The 20437-nt window shown below is 40.0% G+C and overlaps 1 protein-coding gene across 1 annotated transcript in view; it reads right to left on the bottom strand.

Moving 5' to 3' along the window:
- Nucleotides 1-16493, bottom strand: part of COLEC10 (collectin subfamily member 10) — a 43417-nt gene extending 26924 nt beyond the window's left edge. Inside the window, exon 1 of the mRNA XM_065903442.1 lies at nt 16352-16493. Within this exon, the coding sequence (XP_065759514.1) occupies nt 16352-16493 (142 nt within the window). The remainder of the gene's footprint in view (nt 1-16351) is intronic.
- Nucleotides 16494-20437: the final 3944 nt, after the last annotated feature.

Here is a 20437-nt window from a genome sequence, read left to right as displayed (position 1 = left end):
GAGGTAAAGAACAGGGCGTGGGGGATCGGCACTCACAGGCTGGGAGAGCTTAGTAAACCATGTCAAATTTTTCAGCCTCGGTTTCCTCATCAGTAAATCAGAACAGTGAAATATCTTCCTCAGAGTGTTGTGGAGATGAGTAAAGTGATGATACCTGCAAGGGCCACATGGTACTGGAATGCAGTGAGTACTCGAGAAATATTACTGGGTTGGCAAGAAACATCATTGGGGTTTTTCATAAGATGTTATACAAAAACTCAAACGAAAGTTTTGGTCAACCCAATGCATTATGATAGGCCCCTAGAATTTCTAGCCACTAGAAAAATTAGAGGGATACAAATTTTGTAATTACCTATAAGGGAAAAGAATTTGAAGAAAATGCATATATTTAAATATCATTTATATATATGCATATATATATACACATTATAAATCAACTATACTTCAAATTTAAAAAATAAAATAGAATGAGAACCCCCATCAAAAAAAAATGTGAAAAAAAGAAATTAGAGTGATATGAAGAGAAGCCAAAGGGAAGCAATGTCCCTCTCAGCCCATACCTTGGTTGTGCAGGTTTCCCATGCCCTGGATGGTACGTATTTTTGCTTCCAGAGGTCTGTGCTTCCGGCATTGAAATGTTTACAAACCCTATAGATGGAACATACAATATTTTGTCTAAAGTTCCTTCCAGCACATAATGGGGGCGGAAGCAAATTTAAACAAAGAGAGTAATACTAGTAGTATTGTGTAAGTCATAATTTTGCTATTATATGAATGAACAGCCCGATCCATGGATATCCAAACTGTCTGGAGAAAGGCAGTCCTTCCTGCTGACTCTCACTGAAAACGACCGAAAGTTACTGAGCAGGACCCATTGGGCCTTCCTAGGACAGGCCTTCCCCTACCTATATCCTTGGCTTTAGCTCCTTTCTGAAGTACCTAGATAATGGTATCTGATGCACATTTCCGGAGTTTTTTTTTTTTTTTGCAGATGTGAAAACCCCCACAAAGTGAAAATGTTCACTACTTGATGACCATGAGCACATAGCTCCCAGGCCTCCTGGAGCCTAAAGATTATAAAGTTAACCCCTGTGACACCACCCTGTAACCTCACCATCAGCCAATCAGAGACTTGTACACAAGTAGATCAGGTACCCTGTGGACCCCACCACCAACGCACCTCACCAGCTTTTAAAAGTGCTTTGCTAAAACCTTTCTGGGAGCACAAGGATTTTTAGGGCATGAGGCACCTCATCTCCTTGCATGGCCCTGCAGGAAATATTTCTCTGCTTCCAAACTCCGACGTTTCAGTTTGTTTGGCCACACTGTGTGTTGGGTGCACGAACTTGGTTAACAAAAATATAATAACTAAGAGTAAAGACTGTAGGTAATGTGATTAGCTTCTACAGAGAGGAAATGCCTAAAAATTATTTAGGATCTCTGTTTTCAAATGCCTATTGCACTTAAACATCTGGATGTTCACAGGCAACTCAAAGAGAGTTTGGAATTCAGTACACTCTGCCAATTTTCTTCTGAAATATATACCCCTTTTACCCTCTCCCAACAGCGTTAATGTATGCCTTATTTTTAATTTATGTTCCACCAGGACCTTCTCACATCCTTCAATCTATTGTCACCCCTTCCAAGAGATTTATCTGGTGGATAAACAAGAGGTAATTTATGTCATTCTCCTACTCAAAAACTTCCATTGTTTCCTTTGGTTTAAACTATCATTTCATTGGTCAGACCTGATAAATATCACTACTTCTACAGAAGAGCTATGAAAACTGAAAAGAAAAAGAGACAAAGAAGAAGAAAGAAAACCTAAAGTACAATGAAGATTAGATTAACAAAGCATAATGAAGCATATGAATATTTACATAGAAGTCAGTGGAGCTAGGATAGGGAAAATAATTCTGTCTTCTACTTTATTAAAATATCAATCCTATTTACCTAAATGGAAGTAGAATAACACTTAACTCCTCCTCCACCAGATACCACTTCTCTAAAACTAGGTCTCTGATGACCAGAAAATTGACTCAATAATTTTGTTACATTGTGATATTTTTTTGACAGGCCAGAGTACTGCATCCTAACCTCCCACCCCTACTCATATTTTAACTCTAAAAGGTAAGGCAGAAAGAGATGGAGAAGGACGGGCAATGGAATGAAGCATTTTCATAGATTCCTTTCCCAGTAAAAAAACTTTTTAGGAAGATTCTGGAACACCTTGGCTGCCATGAATGCTGGACAGTTTAATTTTGCACATGCTCATTTGTCAGGAGTTAAAATGTTAGTCAGTTGCTGGACATTTTAGTTTTAAACATGTTCATTTGTTGAGAGTTAAAATATTAGTCAGAAAGGGGGAGCAGGAAAATGTGCCATTTTTGTATGGTTGAGCAACACTGGAATAACACCAACATGGTATTATTGCTCCCCATGATCATCAGAAGATGATGATATAGATAATATAGATCTAGATCTAGATATTGTTGACTAAAAAAATATGTACAACCTAAAAGTTGAATTATGCTTTATTCAGTGGAAATTTTTAGTACTTCAAGCCCAAGAGGAAGGTAGTATCTCAAGTAACCCTGAGAGAACTGCTTCAAGAAATGAGCAGGAAGCCAGGATATACAGGAGTTTTGCAACAAAGGGCAGCTAGTTGGAACAAAAGATTACTGTTAATTAAAAAAAAAAAAAAAAAAACTAGATATCCCATGGAATTCAACACTTTTCTATGTATGGGCAGATGCAAGAGTCTGGACTCACTGAAATAATTTCTTTGATGTGTACCTCAGTTATCTGGGCCAGTATCCTGTGTTTTCACATCCTGAGTTTTCTAAGGGCTCATGTAGGGAGTGGCTGCAGTCCGATCACTGCTGTTTGCTATGCTAAATCACTTCAGTTGTGTCTGACTCTTTGTGACCCTATGGACCGTAGCCTGCCAGTCTTCCCTGTCCATGGGACTCTCCAGGCATGAATACTGGAATGGGTTGCCATGCCCTCCTCCAGGGGATCTTCCAGATCCAAAGTTCGATTCCATGTCTCTTACGTCTCCTGCATTGGCAGGCAGATTCCTTACCACTAGCGCCACCTGGGAAGCCCCCTGATGGCTGCTAGATGAAAGGTATTCTTCATTTCCTTTCTGAGTTCCCTCAGGGCTCACTGGTTGCTATCAGTGGCTGCTATCACTGATGGCTGACATCTTTTGTTTACTGATATGGCAAGCAATATTTTATTTCTCAATACACATACATATACATACATACATACTTATATATTAAATGTGTGTGTGTGCTCAGTCATGTCTGGCATTTTTTTGCAACCCTAAGGACTACAGACCACCTGTTCCTCTGTCCACAGGATTTTCCAGGCAAGAATAGTGGAATGGGTTGCCATTTCCTACTCGGGGCATCTTCCCAATCCAGGGATTGAACCTGAGTCTCTTGCATATCTTGTATTGGCAGGTGTATTCTTTACCACTGAGCTGCCTGGGAATATATATTAATAAAAGTGGCCCATTTTAACAAAAGTATAATGTCCCCTTAGGAGTACTCTCATCTAGCAAAGCAGGTCATATCCCTCGCCTTTGTACACTCTGTGTGAGCTTTATTTCAATGTCCATGGTCTCTGTCCATGGTCTAGCACTGACTTTGCCCCGAGATCATTGGTCACATTGTCCAGCCTTGCTCTACAAGTGCTGGGGCAGCACTGATAAAAATAGATTGAGAGACCCTCCTTTTTGGTATATCAAAGGCTCCCAGTCTCTGGGGACTTTCATTTTGGTCTGTTGCACATTGTCACACTTGCTGCCTCACTCCATCTCCCAACTTCCTATTGGACATATGGGCCTCTTCCTTTTGGTTGTCTGGTCATATGGTAACTCAGCATGTGGTCTGATGAAAGAGAGATGACTTTGTCATAGCTCTGAATATCAAAATCTTTTTCTAGATATCTGTTCATCTCAGGCCAGGCAGAATGAGAAAAGGAATATTTCCACCCATATCAGTAAAGAAAGGATGTTACAGTCAACAGCAATTGTGTTACCACTGATGGTGAGCCCTGAGGGAAGTCAGGAAGAAAAGGATATCTGCCATGTAGCAGCCAACAGATTACAGCCAATACCAAACTCATATTGATTACATTCTTTGCAGCCAAAGACGGAAAAGCTCTAAATAGTCAGCAAAAACAAGATCGGGAGCAGACTATGGCTCAGATTATGAACTCCTTATTGCCAAATTCAGACTTAAATTGAAGAAAGTAGGGAAAACCACTGGATCATTCAGGTATGACCTAAATAAAATCCCTTATGATTATACAGCATAAGTGACAAATAGATTCAAGGGATTAGATCTGATAGAGTGTCTGAAGAACTATGGATGGAGGTTCATGACACTGTACAGGAGGCAGTGATGAAGACCATCCCCAAGAAAAAGAAATACAAAAAGGCAAAATGGTTGTCTGAGGAGGCCTTACAAATAGATGAGAAAAGAAGAGGAGCTAAAGGCAAAGGAGAAAAGGAAATATACACCCATTTGAATGAAGAGTTCCAAAGAATAGCAAAGAGAGATAAGAAAGCCTTCCTCAGCGATCCCTGCAAAGAAATAGAGGAAAACAATAGAATGGGAAAGACTAGATATCTCTTCAAGAAAATTAGAGATACCAAGGGAACATTTCATGTGAAGATGGGCACAATAAAGGACAGAAATTGTAGGGACCTAACAGAAGCATAAGATACTAAGAAGAGGTGGCAAGAATACACAGAAGAACTATACAAAAAAGATCTTCATGACCCAGATAATCACAATGGTGTGATCACTCACCTAGAGTCAGACATCCTGGAATGTGAAGTCAAGTGGGCCTTTATTAAGCGTCACTACGAACAAAGCTAGTGTTGGTGATGGAATTCCAGTTGAGCTATTTCAAATCCTAAAAGATGATGCTGTGAAAGTGCTGCACTCCATATGCCAGCAAATCTGGAGAACTCAGCAGTGGCCACTGGAAAAGGTCAGTTTTCATTCCAACCCCAAAGAAAGGCAATGCCAAAGAATGTTCAAACTACCACACAATTGCACTCATCTCACACGCTAGCAAAGTAATGGTCAAGATTCTCTAAGCCAGTCTTCAACAGTATATGAACCGTGAACTTCCAGATAGTCAAGCTGGATTTACAAAAGGCATAGGACTCAGAGATCAAATTGCCAACATCAGTTGGATCACTGAAAAAGCAAGAGAGTTCCAGATAAACATCTACTTCTGCTTTATTGAATTTGCCAAAGGCTTTGACTGTGTGGATCACAACAAACTGTGAAAATTCTCTAAGAGATGGGAATACCAGACCACCTGACCTGCCTCCTGAGAAATGTGTATGCAGGTGAGGAAGCAACAGTTAGAAGTGGACATGAACAAAACCCACTGAAATGTTGTAAAGTGATTGGCCTCCAACTAATAAAATAATATTTAAAAAAAAAAAAAGAAGTGGACATGAAACAACAGATTGGTTCCAAATCAGGAAAGGAGTATGTCAAGGCTGTGTATTATCACCCTGCTTATTTAACTTATATTCAGAGTACATCATGAGAAACGCTGGGCTAGATGAAGCACAAGCTGGAATCAAGAATGCCGGGAGAAATGTCAATAACCTCAGATATGCAGATGATACCACCCTTATGGCAGAAAGTGAAGAAGAACTAAAGAGCCTCTTGATGAAAGTGAAAGAGGAAAGTGAAAAAGTTGGCTTAAAACTCAACATTCAGACAACTAAGACTATGGTATCTGGTCCCATCACTTCATGGCAAATAGATGGGGAAACAGTGGAAACAGTGGCTGACTATTTTTCTAGGCTCCAAAATCACTGCAGATGGTGACTGCATTCATGAAATTAAAAGACACTTGCTCCTTGGAGGAAAACTTATGACCAATCTAGGCAGCATATTAAAAAACAGAGACATTTCTTTGCCAACAAAGGTCTGTCTAGTCAATGCTATGGTTTTTCCAGTAGTCATGTATGGATGTAAGAGTTGGACTATAAAGAAAGCTGAGTGCTGAAGAACTGATACTTTTGAACTGTTGTGTAGGAGCAGACTCATGAGAGTCCCTTGGACTGCAAGAAGATCCAACCAATCCATCCTAAAGGAAATCAGTCTTGAATATTCATTGGAAGGACTCATGCTGAAGCTGAAACTCCAATACTTTGGCCACCTGATGCGAAGAACTACGCGTTGGAAAAGACCCTGATGCTGGGAAAGATTGAAGGCTGGAGGAGAAGGGGACGACAGAGGATGAGATGGTTGGATGCTATCACCAACGCGATGGACATGAGTTTGAGTAGGATTCAGGTGTTGGTGTTGGACAGGGAATCCTAGCCTGCTGCAGTTCGTGGGGTCACAAAGAGTCATGGGGTCACGCTGAATAACTGAATTGAACTCAACTGTGACTACAGCCACTCCCTAAGAAAACTCACCTCAGGATGAGTTTCACTCCAGATATGAAAAAAAGAACACTGGCCCCAGGTAGCTGAGATGCATATCAAAGGAACAGTTTCTGAAGTGATAAACTCCTTAACTTGAGATATCTGGTTTTCCTTTAATTCACAGTAGTCTTTTGATGTTCAGACTACCTGCCCTTTGTTGCAAAACTTCTATATAACCTGACTGCCCCCACCACCTCCTCAGATCAGTTCTCTCAAGGTTACTTGAGATGCTGCCTCCTTGGCTTGAAATCCTAAAAATTCCCACTGAATAAAATGTAGCTCTCAACTTTTAGGTTGTGAATACATTTTAAGTCAACAAGTACACACCATGTAAACTATTTTTCACTGCAACTGATATTGTAATGTCTTATATGTACACCCATCCTGGGTGATATGTCAAATAAACGACTTTCAAAAGGATCATAAGCTTTAGTTTCCTTCTCTTTAAATAGAGATAATGATTCCTATAACATGTCAGTGGAGCCAAAGCAAAATAATAGATAAACCTTTGTGAATTCTAAAGACTCATATTCATATAATTTATTTCACAGGTACAAGTATTTTCAAGAGACTTGAAATGATGTTTTTAGATCAAGAATAACCATGATAAAAAATTTGAAAACAATTAAATTATTCAAATGCTACTTCACTTGAGTCTGTCAGTGTAGATTTTAACCACATATATTTATAACTCTTTCGTGAAAGAGTAGAGAAAACCGTAAAGTATAATTTAAAGAATTCTAGAAAATTATAGAATATTGCAGATCAAATACCAGTGCAAAAACCAGACAGACTCGTTATCAGTTGGAAAATCCTGTAAAGATGTGGAGGTACCAAATAAAACCATTTCTAACAGAATTAGAAAGTGTTTAGAAATAGAATTTCATAAGTACAAATAAAAAGATAGATCTAAGTTGTATCTGGCCTATATGTGTATATATATATATGGCTAATGACCTAAGACCAACAGAAGTGCCTGCCCAGGGCACAGATTGTGGCTATAGGAAAATGGTTCTTAAAGGAAAAAAAAGAAGAAGAAAAACCCAGAAATATCATTCTCACTCTCCCTCGGATTTTGCTAATCTATGATTTTCTAATACTTCAAGAGTCCTTGAGAGTGTGTGAGGGATAGTGCTAAGTGCTTTATGTGGCTTAACTCATTTCTCCTCATCACAGTCCTATGAAGCAGTCATGCCATTATCAATCCATTTTACAGATAAAAAGACTGAAGCTTGTTTTTTTATGTTTTTATTCATTTAATCCTGCTACATTCCTAGGGAGTATTTACACTATTATTCCTGTTTAAATGATAAGAAGCCCTAGGTTCAGTTGGAGAGTTAGGAAAAAGAAGCCACATTAACAAAGAGAAAGGGTGGACTTAAGTTTGTGAACTTCTGATAAATAAAAGTTTACTTTGCAGTGAGACTAAAATAGGCAGGAAATGGCAGCAAGGAGCAGAGGTGGGTCCTTTTCCCTGGTAGGTTTCTGTCTGTAGAACCAAGGTTACCACCTATGAGCCTTTGTTTAGGGTTGTGGGGAGAGGTTTATGGTGACTAGTAACAGCAGTGGTTCAGTTCAGTTCAGTTCAGTCGCTCAGTTGTGTCCGACTCTTTGTGACCCCATGGACTATAGCATGGCACGCCTTCCTGTCCATCACCAGCTCCTGGAGTTTACTCAAACTCATGTCCATTGTGTCGGTGATGCCATCCAACCATCTCATCCTCTGTCATCCCCTTCTCCTCCAGCCTTCAATCTTTACCAGCATCAGAGTCTCTTCAAATGAATCAGTTCTTCGCATCAGGTGGCCAAAGTATTGGAGTTTTAGCTTCAGCATCAGTCCTTCCGATGAATATTCAGGACTGATTTCCTTTAGGATGGACTGGTTGGATTTCTTTGCAATCCAAGGTACTCACAAGAGTTTTTTCCAACACCACAGTTCAAAAACATCAGTTCTTTGGCGCTCAGCTTTCTTTATAGTCCAACTCTCATATCCACACATGACTACTGGAAAAACCATAGCTTTGACTAGACAGACTTTTGTTGGCAAAGTAATGTCTCTGTTTTATAATATGCTGTCTAGGTTGATCATAACTTTCCCTCCAAGGAGTAAGTGTCATGGCTGCAGTCACCATCTGCAGTGATTTTGGAGCCCAAAAAATAAAGTCTGCCCCTGTTCCCACTGTTTCCCCATCTATTTGCCATGAAGTGATGGGACTGGATGCCATGATCTTAGTTCTCTGAATGTTGAGCTGTGGAAGCTCATGAAAAATAAAAAGGAAAATGATAGCTGAGCTCTATGCTAAACATGCCTTAATTTTCAGATTAAGCATTTGAGACTGGCAATATAATTATCTCCATTTAGAAAACAGGAACACCGAGGCTGATAAATGTTGTTTGTTGTTGTCTTAGTCGCTAAGTTGTATCTGACTTTTGCGACCCCGTGGACTGTAGCCTGCCAGGCTCCTCTGTCCATGGGATTTCCCAGGCAAGAATACTGGAGTGGGTTGCCATTTCTTTCTCCAGGGGCTCTTCCTGACCCAGCAGTCAAATCTGTGTCTCCTGCATTGGCAGGCAGGTTCTTTACCACTGAGCCACCAGGGAACTCCAGATAGGTAAGTGACAGAGCTCAAATTCAAAACCATATATACTGTCTTCAAAGTGTATCATCTTTATCAACATGTGAGTTTCTATTACTGCAGTCCTTAATAATGACTGATATATAGCCAAATTATTATGTAAGCAAGTTGTGGGGAAAAAATGGCATAGGTCATGCATAAAATTTTGTTAAATGAAACAAACTATTTTTTTTTGTCATTACCTACTGACTCATCTTTGTCCACACTTAGATTGACTGAAGTTTTATTCTTCCCATCCTGACCTAACCTTGAACTCTTTTCTTGACATCTATTCAAAGGGAAAAGGAGAGGGGGAAAAATGGTTCAGAACACCCACATACTGGAATACAAGGTTGAAAAAGCCAAGCCAGTTAAAATTTTGGTCCGTCCTCATGCATAGCATACATATTAACACTCTTAATGAAAGACTCTAGTGAATTAATATAATTAATATAAAGACTTTAGGAAAATGCCTACTTGCTTAACCTCTCTGATAAAGTCATGAGAAAGAACTCAAGCAGCTTAATCTGTATCAAGGTGACCGAGCTAAAACAATTCTGTATCATGTTTACACATTGACCTCTTTTTCTAATGTTAATTTATAACTCCAAGGGAAGGATCATTTCATGCCTAATGAGGATGACAAAACGTGAGGACAATGATATAACATGGTGAAATGGAACAAGGCTTACTGGTTGGGAATCTGGAAGATGACTGTTAGCTCTGCCACCAACGAGCAGCTGTGTGACCTCAAACAAGTTCCTTTATGTCTCTGGGCTTCAGTTCTCACAAATGTGAAAATAACTGGGGTTAACTTAAGTAATCTGGAATTACTTTAAAAGGTATAGTTACTTTAAAAGGTAGTTACACTTCCAATCGGAGTGTGAAAGTGCCCCAGACACTGCTGGGCATACTGGCCATCTGTTTGGAAACTGAAAACACTCTTGAAAAATAACTCGTGTGTCAATTTACGGGATCCAGGGCCATGTTCAGAAGAGTAGTGAGTGGCCAGATGAAGTCCAAATCCTAGAGGTAAGGTGTTTGCCGAGAAAGAAATTGTCCCAAAGAAAGACGTTTACATACTGGCAAAACCATGTGATCTCGTAGTGTCGGGCACTCAAAGATTAGCGCTCTCGTCCACCCACGCATGGGTTCCATAGGGATGGATAGGATTTTTAAGCCAAAACTTAAGTATAATAGCTATTTCATCCTGCCCTGTAAAATCCTCTGATGTCATCAATACCACTTGGGACCCCTCCAGTTGATTAGATGGTTTAGCACGATGACTGGAGTGTGGAGTCCAGTTGAGATTGAACTGAGCTCCAACCCACCACCTTCCAACTGTGTGACCTTAAGCTAGTGACATAATAGTCCTGAACCTCAGATTCTTCATCTCTCAAATGAGAATTATAATGTCTCCTCTCTCAAAGTCTATTGAGACAGTTTAGCTTAAAAATTGCTGGAAAGCACTCAAGCAGTGCCTGGCCAGTAGCATCTATTCAATGGGTGCTAGTCTTACTATGGCCACCACCATGCCTGAGATTGCCATTACACCCAAACTGAAGAGCAGAGAGCCTTTCTTGGCCGCATGAGTTCATCACAGGCCACAAGTGTGGGGTGATGATCATTACATGTAAGTGTGCAGTGTCCTCAGAGGCAAAGGGAAGCCTTCCTTCCTGAGTGAAATGTCACTGAGTTAGTGGTCAGGCCAGGCCAACACAGGGGCACCAGGGGAGCTGCACGGCCGTGCTTACAGAAAACCAGTGGCCTCTGGCGGGAAAGTTCTTTAAGCACTGAAGGGGTGAAATGACAGCGCCTGCCTAGAGCAGTTGTTTGGTTTCTCTTTTCTTTCTTTCTTTCTTTTTTTTTTTTTTTTTTTGAAGCATTGCACAACTTACAGGGGGGATCTGCAAAATATCCCTGGAAAGTATTTTCAAGGAACTGTCAGGGGATCTTGGAAAATCTGGGTTCATTCATTGCATCTAAAGGGAAGCCCCAGTGACTCAAGTGGTGAAGATCTCCCTGCCAATGCAGGAGACACACAAGAGGTGCATGTTCAATCCCTGGATCGGGATGATTCCCTGGAGTAGGAAAGGGCAACCCACTCCAATATTCTTGCCTGGGAAATCCTATGGACAGAGGAGCCTGACAGGCTACAGTCGAAGGGGTTGCAAAAGAGTTGAACATGACTTAACAGCTAAAAAACAATTGCATCAAAAATATTTATTGAGCCATCACTATGTGTCAGGAATTCTTCTAGGGTCTCTGCCTTCATGAAACTTGCATTCTAGGACTGACAGTATGTATATAAATAGCAATAAGTCTGTGAAAATAATAAAATGTCTTGGAAACTATGACAGAGAGTGCAGGGGTCTTCAGGCAGGGCCCCACTGTGCAGACGGCACTGGAGCTAAAACCAGAAATGAGAAGAAGGAACTCTTCTTGGGAAGATTTGGGGCAAGTGTGGGTCAGACAAAAGGAACATCAAGTGCAAAGATCCTGGGTTGGGAATGAGAGACAGAGCAAGAAAGGCTGCAGCAAACAAGTGAGCAAGTAGTTTGAGGTGGGCGAAGGCAGGGGAAGCCAGATGGATCTCAAAGGACCTCTGACTCCACACAGACACACACACACACACACACACACACGCACACGCACACACACACGCACACACGACATTGAAAGAAAAGCCTCCCAAACTAAAAGTCAAAATAAGCAATAGCTAAAATATCATTCTAAATATCATCTCTAATCAGACGAATGAAGCGATGGAGTTTATTATCAGAGAGGCAAGCCATCACATTCAGCATGTAGTACAGTACAATGCTGGGCTGTGAGGTTGCATAAACTCCATGTTCTGAAGCGGTGTCCTATTCATTTCTTATCAAAAAGGGGTCAGTGGGCTGTATTTTCAAACGTTATTCTAATAGAAATTAGTAGATGTCACAGAATGACCATGGACCCATACCAGAAGGTCAGGGGTCAAGCTCAGACTTCATGACTGTAACATCTAAGTGGAAGACCTTGAAAACTCCACTTGACCTCATTGAGAGTATTTGCTTATCCTTAGGTTTAAAATAACTGCTACCACGTAGGGCAATTATAGGGCTTCCCTCATAGCTCAGTCAGTAGAGTCTGCCTGCAATACAGGAGACCCAGGTTCAATTGCTGGGTTGGGAAGATCCCCTGGAGAAGGAAATCGCAACTTACTCCAGTATTCTTGCCTGGAGAAACCCATGGACAGAGGAGCCTGGCGGGCTACAGTCTATGGGGTCGTGAGAATCGGACATGACTGAGCGACTAAACACAGACACACAGGACAACAGTGAAAATTAAACAAGGTAGTGAAGGACAGGGAAGCCTGGCATGCTACAGTCCATGGGGTCAAAATGAGCCAATCAGGACTGACTTATTACCCAAATATTTCTTAGTTGTTTTATGTGTCTTTTTTAACATTTCTTATTAAAATTTCTTGTCATTGCTGTTTTGAAGTAAAACCACTAGAGGTCAGAATTTCACATAAATTGTTTAAGGAAACCACCAACGTTGGCGGAAAAAAGAATGTTTTTCTACTAAGCAGGATAAAATAATAAATTTAAGGTGCAGAAAGAAAAATAAAAATGGCTTTCAACAAATAATTTTTGATAACTAGAGCAATACTCATTCTCAAAACTGCTATTCGATGAACTTAGCTGAATAGGAAGAAGAGGGAAAGACAAATAGAATTTGTTAAGTATCTATTCATGACACCGATACAGTTTAAGGTTCACATTGATTATCTGATGTTATTCTTAAAACATGTCTGTCATGAAACTCATTTTGCAAATAAAGAAAATAAAGTATAGACAGATGTGATCCCATCCTGAATGAAGATCAAGCAGGTACAATCCAATGTTTTCTACTAAGTCAAGTTTGTGAAATAGTGCAAGAAAATGGTGTCTCTGTGTTAGACAATATACTATATGACAGATTAGCATTAACAGTTTTCTGTTTGCCACTCTATATATTTTTTATTTAATTCCAAGTCTCCTAAATGAATCTAGAGAAAGTTTCTTTTATTGTCTGTTTCTCAGCATATTTAGAAGTTTCTGAGCACAGTGCTGGTAAATATGGTATTGAAATGATTAGCCATGAAGGAAAACATAGACCAGCTTGCTTTTAGGAAAAATATTTTGAACAAGAGTAATAATATAGTTCTTTAAAATGTTTACTGAGCCATCAAACCTTTCTTTTTTATCATTTTGTAGAGATAAACATATAAATCTGCCTTATTCAGGGGTGGGGAGGACTATCATCACGTTCATAAGAGGATGAGGTCGGGTGGATGGCAGTCTATATCTTGAGGGAAGACAAAAATCATTTTTGTGTTTTGGGGTATCCACAATTATAGCACAGGGCACAGAGCAGAGGGAGGGCAGTGATGAATAGGCCCTTGATGCTATACGTGTTGTGCTCATAGAGGCAATTTGCAAAGAAAAAATGAGTTACGTGGGTCCTGACCCCAAGAGTTTTTAATCTAACACCAGCTTGAAATGTAAGCTTTTTCCTTAGCTTGAAACCTTTAGCACTGTACATGAGGGACAATGTTTTTCCATAGGACAAGTTTTTCCTTAGCTTGAAACCTTTAGCATTGTACATGATGCCCGGGACTTAGTAGGTATTCAATATGCTCCAGAATCTTGCAATCACTTTAATAAGAAGGAAACGTGGAATCCATTTGATGCCAGGTCCCTGGGCTCTAGGGGAAGAAGAAATTGTACCAAGTCCGTAACAGACTTAGTTCTGGAACCCGGGGTTCTTAAGGGGTCCTTCCCAAGTCTTTCTTCCCTGGGAGCACTCACTTCTTCCTTCTGTCACATTCTCACTTGTAATCATCTCATAATTTCTACACACACTCAGGAAGAGAGTTAAAGGGGTTTCCACTGTTTGGAATCTTAAGAGAGTTGCTAATGGGAAGGGAAAAGTTTTGTGTTAAACTAAAAAACCAGAGTTGGAAGATTCATGTGGACACTATGCTGGTATCCAACACATATTAATTGCTCTCTGCTTTCCCTCCTAAATTATTTACCATTTCATTGCTCGTGACACTGATATATACATATATATATATATGAAAAGTGTAAAAGTGTTAGTTGCTCAGTTGTTTCTGACTATTTGCAATCTTATGGACTGTAGCCCATCAGGCTCCTCTGTCCATGGAATTCAACTGGAGTGAGTTGCCATGCCCTTCTCCAAGGGATCCTCTCAACCCAGGAATCGAACCCGGGTCTCCAGCATTGCAGGCAGATTCTTTACCATCTGAGGCATCAGGAAACTGTATATATACATATATATACACACACACAATTTAATGCATCTCTTGTACATAAAATAGTGCTTAGCATATTCAATATATGTTGCCTGAGTTGAAATGACTAGAATCATTGAATTGGAATACACTGTCTTTTGGACATTATTTTAACAATACTTTGTCCATTCTTCCTCCAGTTTGAAAGTTGCGGTTTCTCGGTAAGGAAAACTGCTTAACAGTTCTATTCTCAAATGGATTCTCCCATTTGAAGGGACAGAAAAATTAATTTTTTAGCATTTTCCATAAACACCCTGGAATCATACAAAATTTCCTCTATTCTGTGAAAAGTCCAGTAATGGCTTTAAGTAGATACTTTGTTTCTGATCGAAACTTTCTTTTCTGAACAGTGACCCTCGCATTATTCGTTTATTCACCCAAGAAATTATTTGGAAGCCCCAAGGTCTCATTGTTCTTCCTTGCATTTATTTTATGGTATCAAAGGTTAAAACTTAGATTGCAATCTTAGGAGGAAATTAATTCACTGATTAAGAAAAATGCACTTTAAGCAATACACATTTAAATCACTGACAAGCACAGGGCGATGTTTTTCTGTTTTGTTTTAAGACCTTTTTTCCAACTAAAAATTTTAAGCAGCTGCAATTCTTCCACCCTCTATCCTGGAGAAACATAGCATGAATTACTAACGAAGGAGAACGATCTGTACTGCAGCAACCACTTTCAGAACAAAAGGGTCAGAGCTGAAACCAAGAAAACAGGAGCATTTTTTTAATCAACCAGTTGCTTGACACGCATTTGGACCTTGGCCCTACCTGAAAAAAAAAATTCCAATATTCTATCATTCTTCTGCTGAAGGCTCTTGGCCCTAAAGTCTCCACTTGCAAATAAAGAAATGCTTATTTCTATACCACCTCCAATCCTTTATTTGTTTTATTTTTATTTATTTATTTTTTTGGAGGGGGTTGTTTGGTTTTGAAGAACATAGAAGTATAATTATAAACATACTGATCTTTCAACATTTGCTACTTGGAAAAGGCAGGCTACAAGAAAAAGGGGAAACATGTCTGATGTTTGTTCTGCAACTATTATGTTCCAGACGTTAAATATTTTTTGCAAATATTACTTTATTTAATCATTACCCCAGTGGTGAATGGAGAGGATGATAACACTTTCCCTCACCCCTAAGATGAAAGAGCTTAGGTTCAGAGAGTTAAAACTTTTGTTAAAGAGCATGTAGCTAGAAAGAAACGAAACAGAAATTTTCAGCCAGGTCCATGTCTCACTAAAGTAATTTTTTCTGTTATCCCACACCCCTCAAAATGGACCACACACTTTGATTATGACTGTAGAAAAATATGATTGATAGGGGACATAAGTTTAAGACATGGAAGAAATAAAAACAATATGCTGAGATGACAGTGCCATTTTCCTTTTTTTTTTTCCTTACTGCCACCTCCAATTCTTGAGGGACCTTTTCCTCTTCATTGGAACCCAGGAGTCCATTAATTTATGAAATGTATGAAAGAATTAAAGTTTACTGAGCTTTTGTCTAGTAGCTTTACCAGAATCAGTATGAAAAAACGGTTGGAGTAAAAACAGTCCATGAATAGAGATGTTATTAACAAAAGGATTCCTGACAGTCAATGTCGCGTCTGTGTATCCCCCCGGAGCTGCATGGAAGGCAGAATATTCCTCTATCCCAGGTGAATTCTATCACATCCCTGTCCCAGGCTTCCACTCCCTCCCCAACTTCTCTTACTTAACAACAAGGGAGATTTTTTAATAAGTATCAGGACATTGATTTTCCTAAAACTGAAGGAAAGTAGAACTCTAGGGGGGAGAGTAGAAAACTCTAGGGAGGAGAGTAGAGAAAGTGGGAGTTAAGAGTGGCACTGAGCAATGAAGTAAGAGAGCTTACTTATTAGATGGGAAAATTTCACTTTTTTCTTTCCTCACCTTTGGGTCCTGGTGAAATGGTGTGTGTGGCACAGACTTCAGTCATAGGACGACTGTCGAGGTCCAGACCCAGACTCTGAATTTGCAAAAGAAAGAGCACCAGGAGAATGAACTGGTTTCTTCGAACTCCAAAGGCACCCATTGCTGTGGTTTCCTCAAAAAAGGGCTGCCCCACAGTGCCAAATGAACAGTTTGATTTTTAATGAAAACTTCTTCTTTGGGGAAGAAAGGGAAATATCTGGAACACACATTCCAGAAAGGGCTGTAAAGACAGGAAGGAAGCATGTCCTAGGTTGTTTATTTTCTCAGTGTTTCAAATGAGCCGTACATTTTCCAGACTGTTTACTTTCAAGTGACAAGAGTTTATTGAAAATTATCTCTGAACCAAACACTCAAGTGTGCAGGTCAGTAGAAACACCCCAGAGAATAGAACAGATATACCTTTGGCTTAGTACATGAATGGATAATTTAATGCCCAAATTGCACTTAAATGTTGGGGTTCCAGAAGGACTGAGCCAGAGATTTTGTGAATTGCCAAACATATTATATAATTGCTGTGCATGGCTTTGAGCTTTTTAACAAGGAAATATTAATTACCTGCTTCTGGTGGCAGTTGAACACTAATACTCTAACTGTTCTCCATGAGCTTATTTCCTTCTCTTGCTACAAAGAATTGTCTTGGGGTTAAACCCCAAAGGAAAGAACACCACTTACTGCAAAGCAATTAAGCAAGAAGTATCAAGAATGTTAAAAATATGTATAACCTTTGCCCTAGTAACTGGCCTTCTGGTACACTGTCTTAAAGAACTATTCTGAAATGTGGACAAAGCTTTGTTTAAAAGATGTGGCCAAAAGGGAAGGGACATCATTTGCCTAATGATACATTGTTGTTGTGTAGTAGCTAAGTCATGTCTGACTCTTTTGTGACCCCATGGACTGTAGCCCACCAGGATCCTCTGTCCACGGGATTTCCCAGGCGAGAATACTGGAGTGAATTGCCATTTCATTCTCCAGGGGATCTTCCTGACTCAGGAATCAAATTTATGTCTTCTGCATTGGCAGGAAGATTCTTTACCACTGAGTCAATGATATGTTAAGGGTTGCCAAATCATAGTACATACAAATGCATGAGCGTACAACACAACACTTTTATTAAAAGAAGGAAATGGCAACCCACTCCAGTATTCTTGCCTGGGAAACCTGATGGACATAGGAGCCTGATGGGTTGCAGTCCATGCGGTCACAAAGAATCAGATACGACTGAGCGACTAAACAATTCTGGAGGCTAGAAATCTGAGTTCAAGGCATTGGCAAAGCATGTATCTTCTGAAGACACCAGGAGAGGATCAGTTCCGGGTTCCTCATAGACCCTGGTAGTGCCTTGAGGCACTACTACAGTACGAGGTCTTGGGGGTAGGACTTCAACATAGGATTTTTTTTTTTTTTTTTTTTTTGGCCTGAGGAGACTCAATTCAACCCATAACAAGAGACTAGTAGTATAACTAGACTCATCTTTTCATAAGTCATACAGGGAAAGGGAGGGAAAGGAACTGGCATTGTTTGAATAGTCATTATGTGCAAAGACAGCCTTGGTCTCTTAACTTGCTTATTTTCTTTAAACCTGAAGACAGCCCTGTGGAATAGATAGTAATTCCCTCGTTTTACAGGCAAAGTACCTGAGGCTCAGAAAAGTTCAGCAGTTTTCCCAAGGCCTCTGTGATGGCTGCTTTTAGGAGTCAATTTGACTGGATCATGGAGGCCAGACCCTTGGCTATATACTTTTTCTGGGCATGTCTGTGAGAGTGTTTCCAGGTGAGCTTAGCATTTGAACTGGTAGACTGAGCAAAGCAGCTTGGTCTCCCCAAAAGAGGGGCTGTCTTCCATTCATTCAGTGCCTGAGTACAACAAAAACACAGAGAAAAGAAGAATTTGCTCTCTGCCTGAGTGCTAGAACTGGGACTGGTGTTGTCCTACACTTGGACTAGAACTTACAACATCATATATGCTGGTTCTTGGGCCTTTGGACTGGGACAGGGATTTATATCATTGTTTTCCTCGATTCTCAAGGTCTTTGGGCTTAGCCTGAAGCTATGCCACTAGCTTTCCCGGGTCTCCAGCTTGCAAATGGCAGATCATGAGACTTCTCATCCTCCACAATCATGTAAGCCAATTCCATCTAATAGATCTCTTTCTTGAGGTATAGACATGCATATCTGTAGATATAGGCATATACAGAGGTATAAGCTGAAGAATGTACAGAATGAAGCAGGGCAAAGGCTAATAGAGTTTTGCCAAGAAAATGCATTGGTCATAGCAAATGCCCTCTTTCAACAACATAATAGAAGACTCTACACATGGACATCACCAGATGGTCAATACCAAAATCAGATTGATTATAGTTTTTGCAACCAAAGATGGAGAAGCTCTAAACAGTCAGCAAAAACAAGACTGGAAGCGAACTGTGGCTCAGATCATGAACTCTTTATTGCAAAATTCAGACTTAAATTTAAGAAAGTAGGGAAAACCACTAGACCATTCAGGTATGACCTAAAGTAAATCCCTTATGATTATACAATGGAGGTGAGAAATAGAGTCAAGGGATTAGATCTGATAGACAGAGTGCCTGAAGAACTATGGACAGAGGTTCGTGACATTGTAAGGGAGACAGGGAGCAAGACCATCCCCAAGAAAAAGAAATACAAAAAAGCAAAACGGCTTTCTGAGGAGGCCTTACAAATAGCTGTGAAAAGAAGAGAAGCTAAAGGCAAAGGAGAAAATGAAAGATATACCCATTTGAATGCAGAGTTCCAAAGAATAGCAAGGAGAGAAAAGAAAGCCTTCCTCAGCGATCAGTGCAAAGAAATAGAGAAAAACAATACAATGGGGGAAGACTAGAGATCTCTTCAAGAAAATTAGAGATACCAAGGGAACATTTCATGCAAAGATGGCACAATAAAGACAGAAATGGTATGGACCTAACAGAAGCAGAAGATATTAAGAAGAGGTGGCAAGAATACACAGAAGAACTGTACAAAAAAGATCTTCATGACCCAGATAATCACAATGGTATGGTCACTCATCTAGAGCCAGACATCCTGGAATATGAAGTCAAGTGGGCTTTAGGAAGCATCACTATGAACAAAGCTAGTGAAGGTGATGGAATTCCAGTTGAGCTATTTCAAATCCTGCACTCAATATGCTGCACTCAATATGTCAGCAAATCTGGAAAACTCAGCAGTGGCCACAAGATTGGAAAAGGTCAGTTTTCATTCCAATCCCAAAGAAAGACAATGCCAAAGAACAGTCAGACTACCACGCAATTACACTTATCTCACACACTAGTAAAGTAATGCTCAAAATTCTCCAAGCCAGGCTTCAACAGTATGTGAACCGTGAACTTCCAGATTTTCAAACTGGTTTCAGAAAAGGCACAGGAAACAGAGATTAAATTGCCAACATCTGCTGGATCATCAAAAAAGCAAGAGAGTTCCAGAAAAACATCTACTTCTGCTTTATTGACTATGCCAAAGCCTTTGACTGTGTGGATCACAATAAACTGTGGAAAGTTCTTAAAGAGATGGGCATACCAGACCACCTGACCTGCCTCTTGAGAAACCTGTATGCAGGTCAGGAAGCAACAGTTAGAACTGGACATGGAACAACAGACTGGTTCCAAATAGGAAAAGGAGTACGTCAAGGCTGTATATTGACACCCTGCTTATTTAACTTATATGCAGAGTACATCATGAGCAATGCCGGACTGGATGAAGCACAAGCTGGAATCAAGAATGCCAGAAGAAACATCAATAACCTCAGATACGCAGATGACACCACCCTTATGGTAGAAAGCAAAAAAGAACTAAAGAGTCTCTTGATGCAAGTGAAAGAGAAGAGTGAAAAGGTTGGCTTAAAACTCAACATTCAGAAAGCTAAGATCATGGCATCTGGTCCCATCACTTCATGACAAATAGATGGAAAAACAGTGAGAGACTTTATTTTCTCAGTCTCCAAAATCACTGCAGATGGTGACTGCAGCCATGAAATTGAAAGAAGCTTGCTCCTTAGAAGAAAAGTTATGACCAACCA

This window comes from Muntiacus reevesi, chromosome 12 (assembly GCF_963930625.1).
Source record: "Muntiacus reevesi chromosome 12, mMunRee1.1, whole genome shotgun sequence".
Classification (NCBI taxonomy): Eukaryota; Metazoa; Chordata; class Mammalia; order Artiodactyla; family Cervidae; genus Muntiacus; species Muntiacus reevesi.
This window is presented reverse-complemented; position numbering and strand designations above follow the sequence as displayed.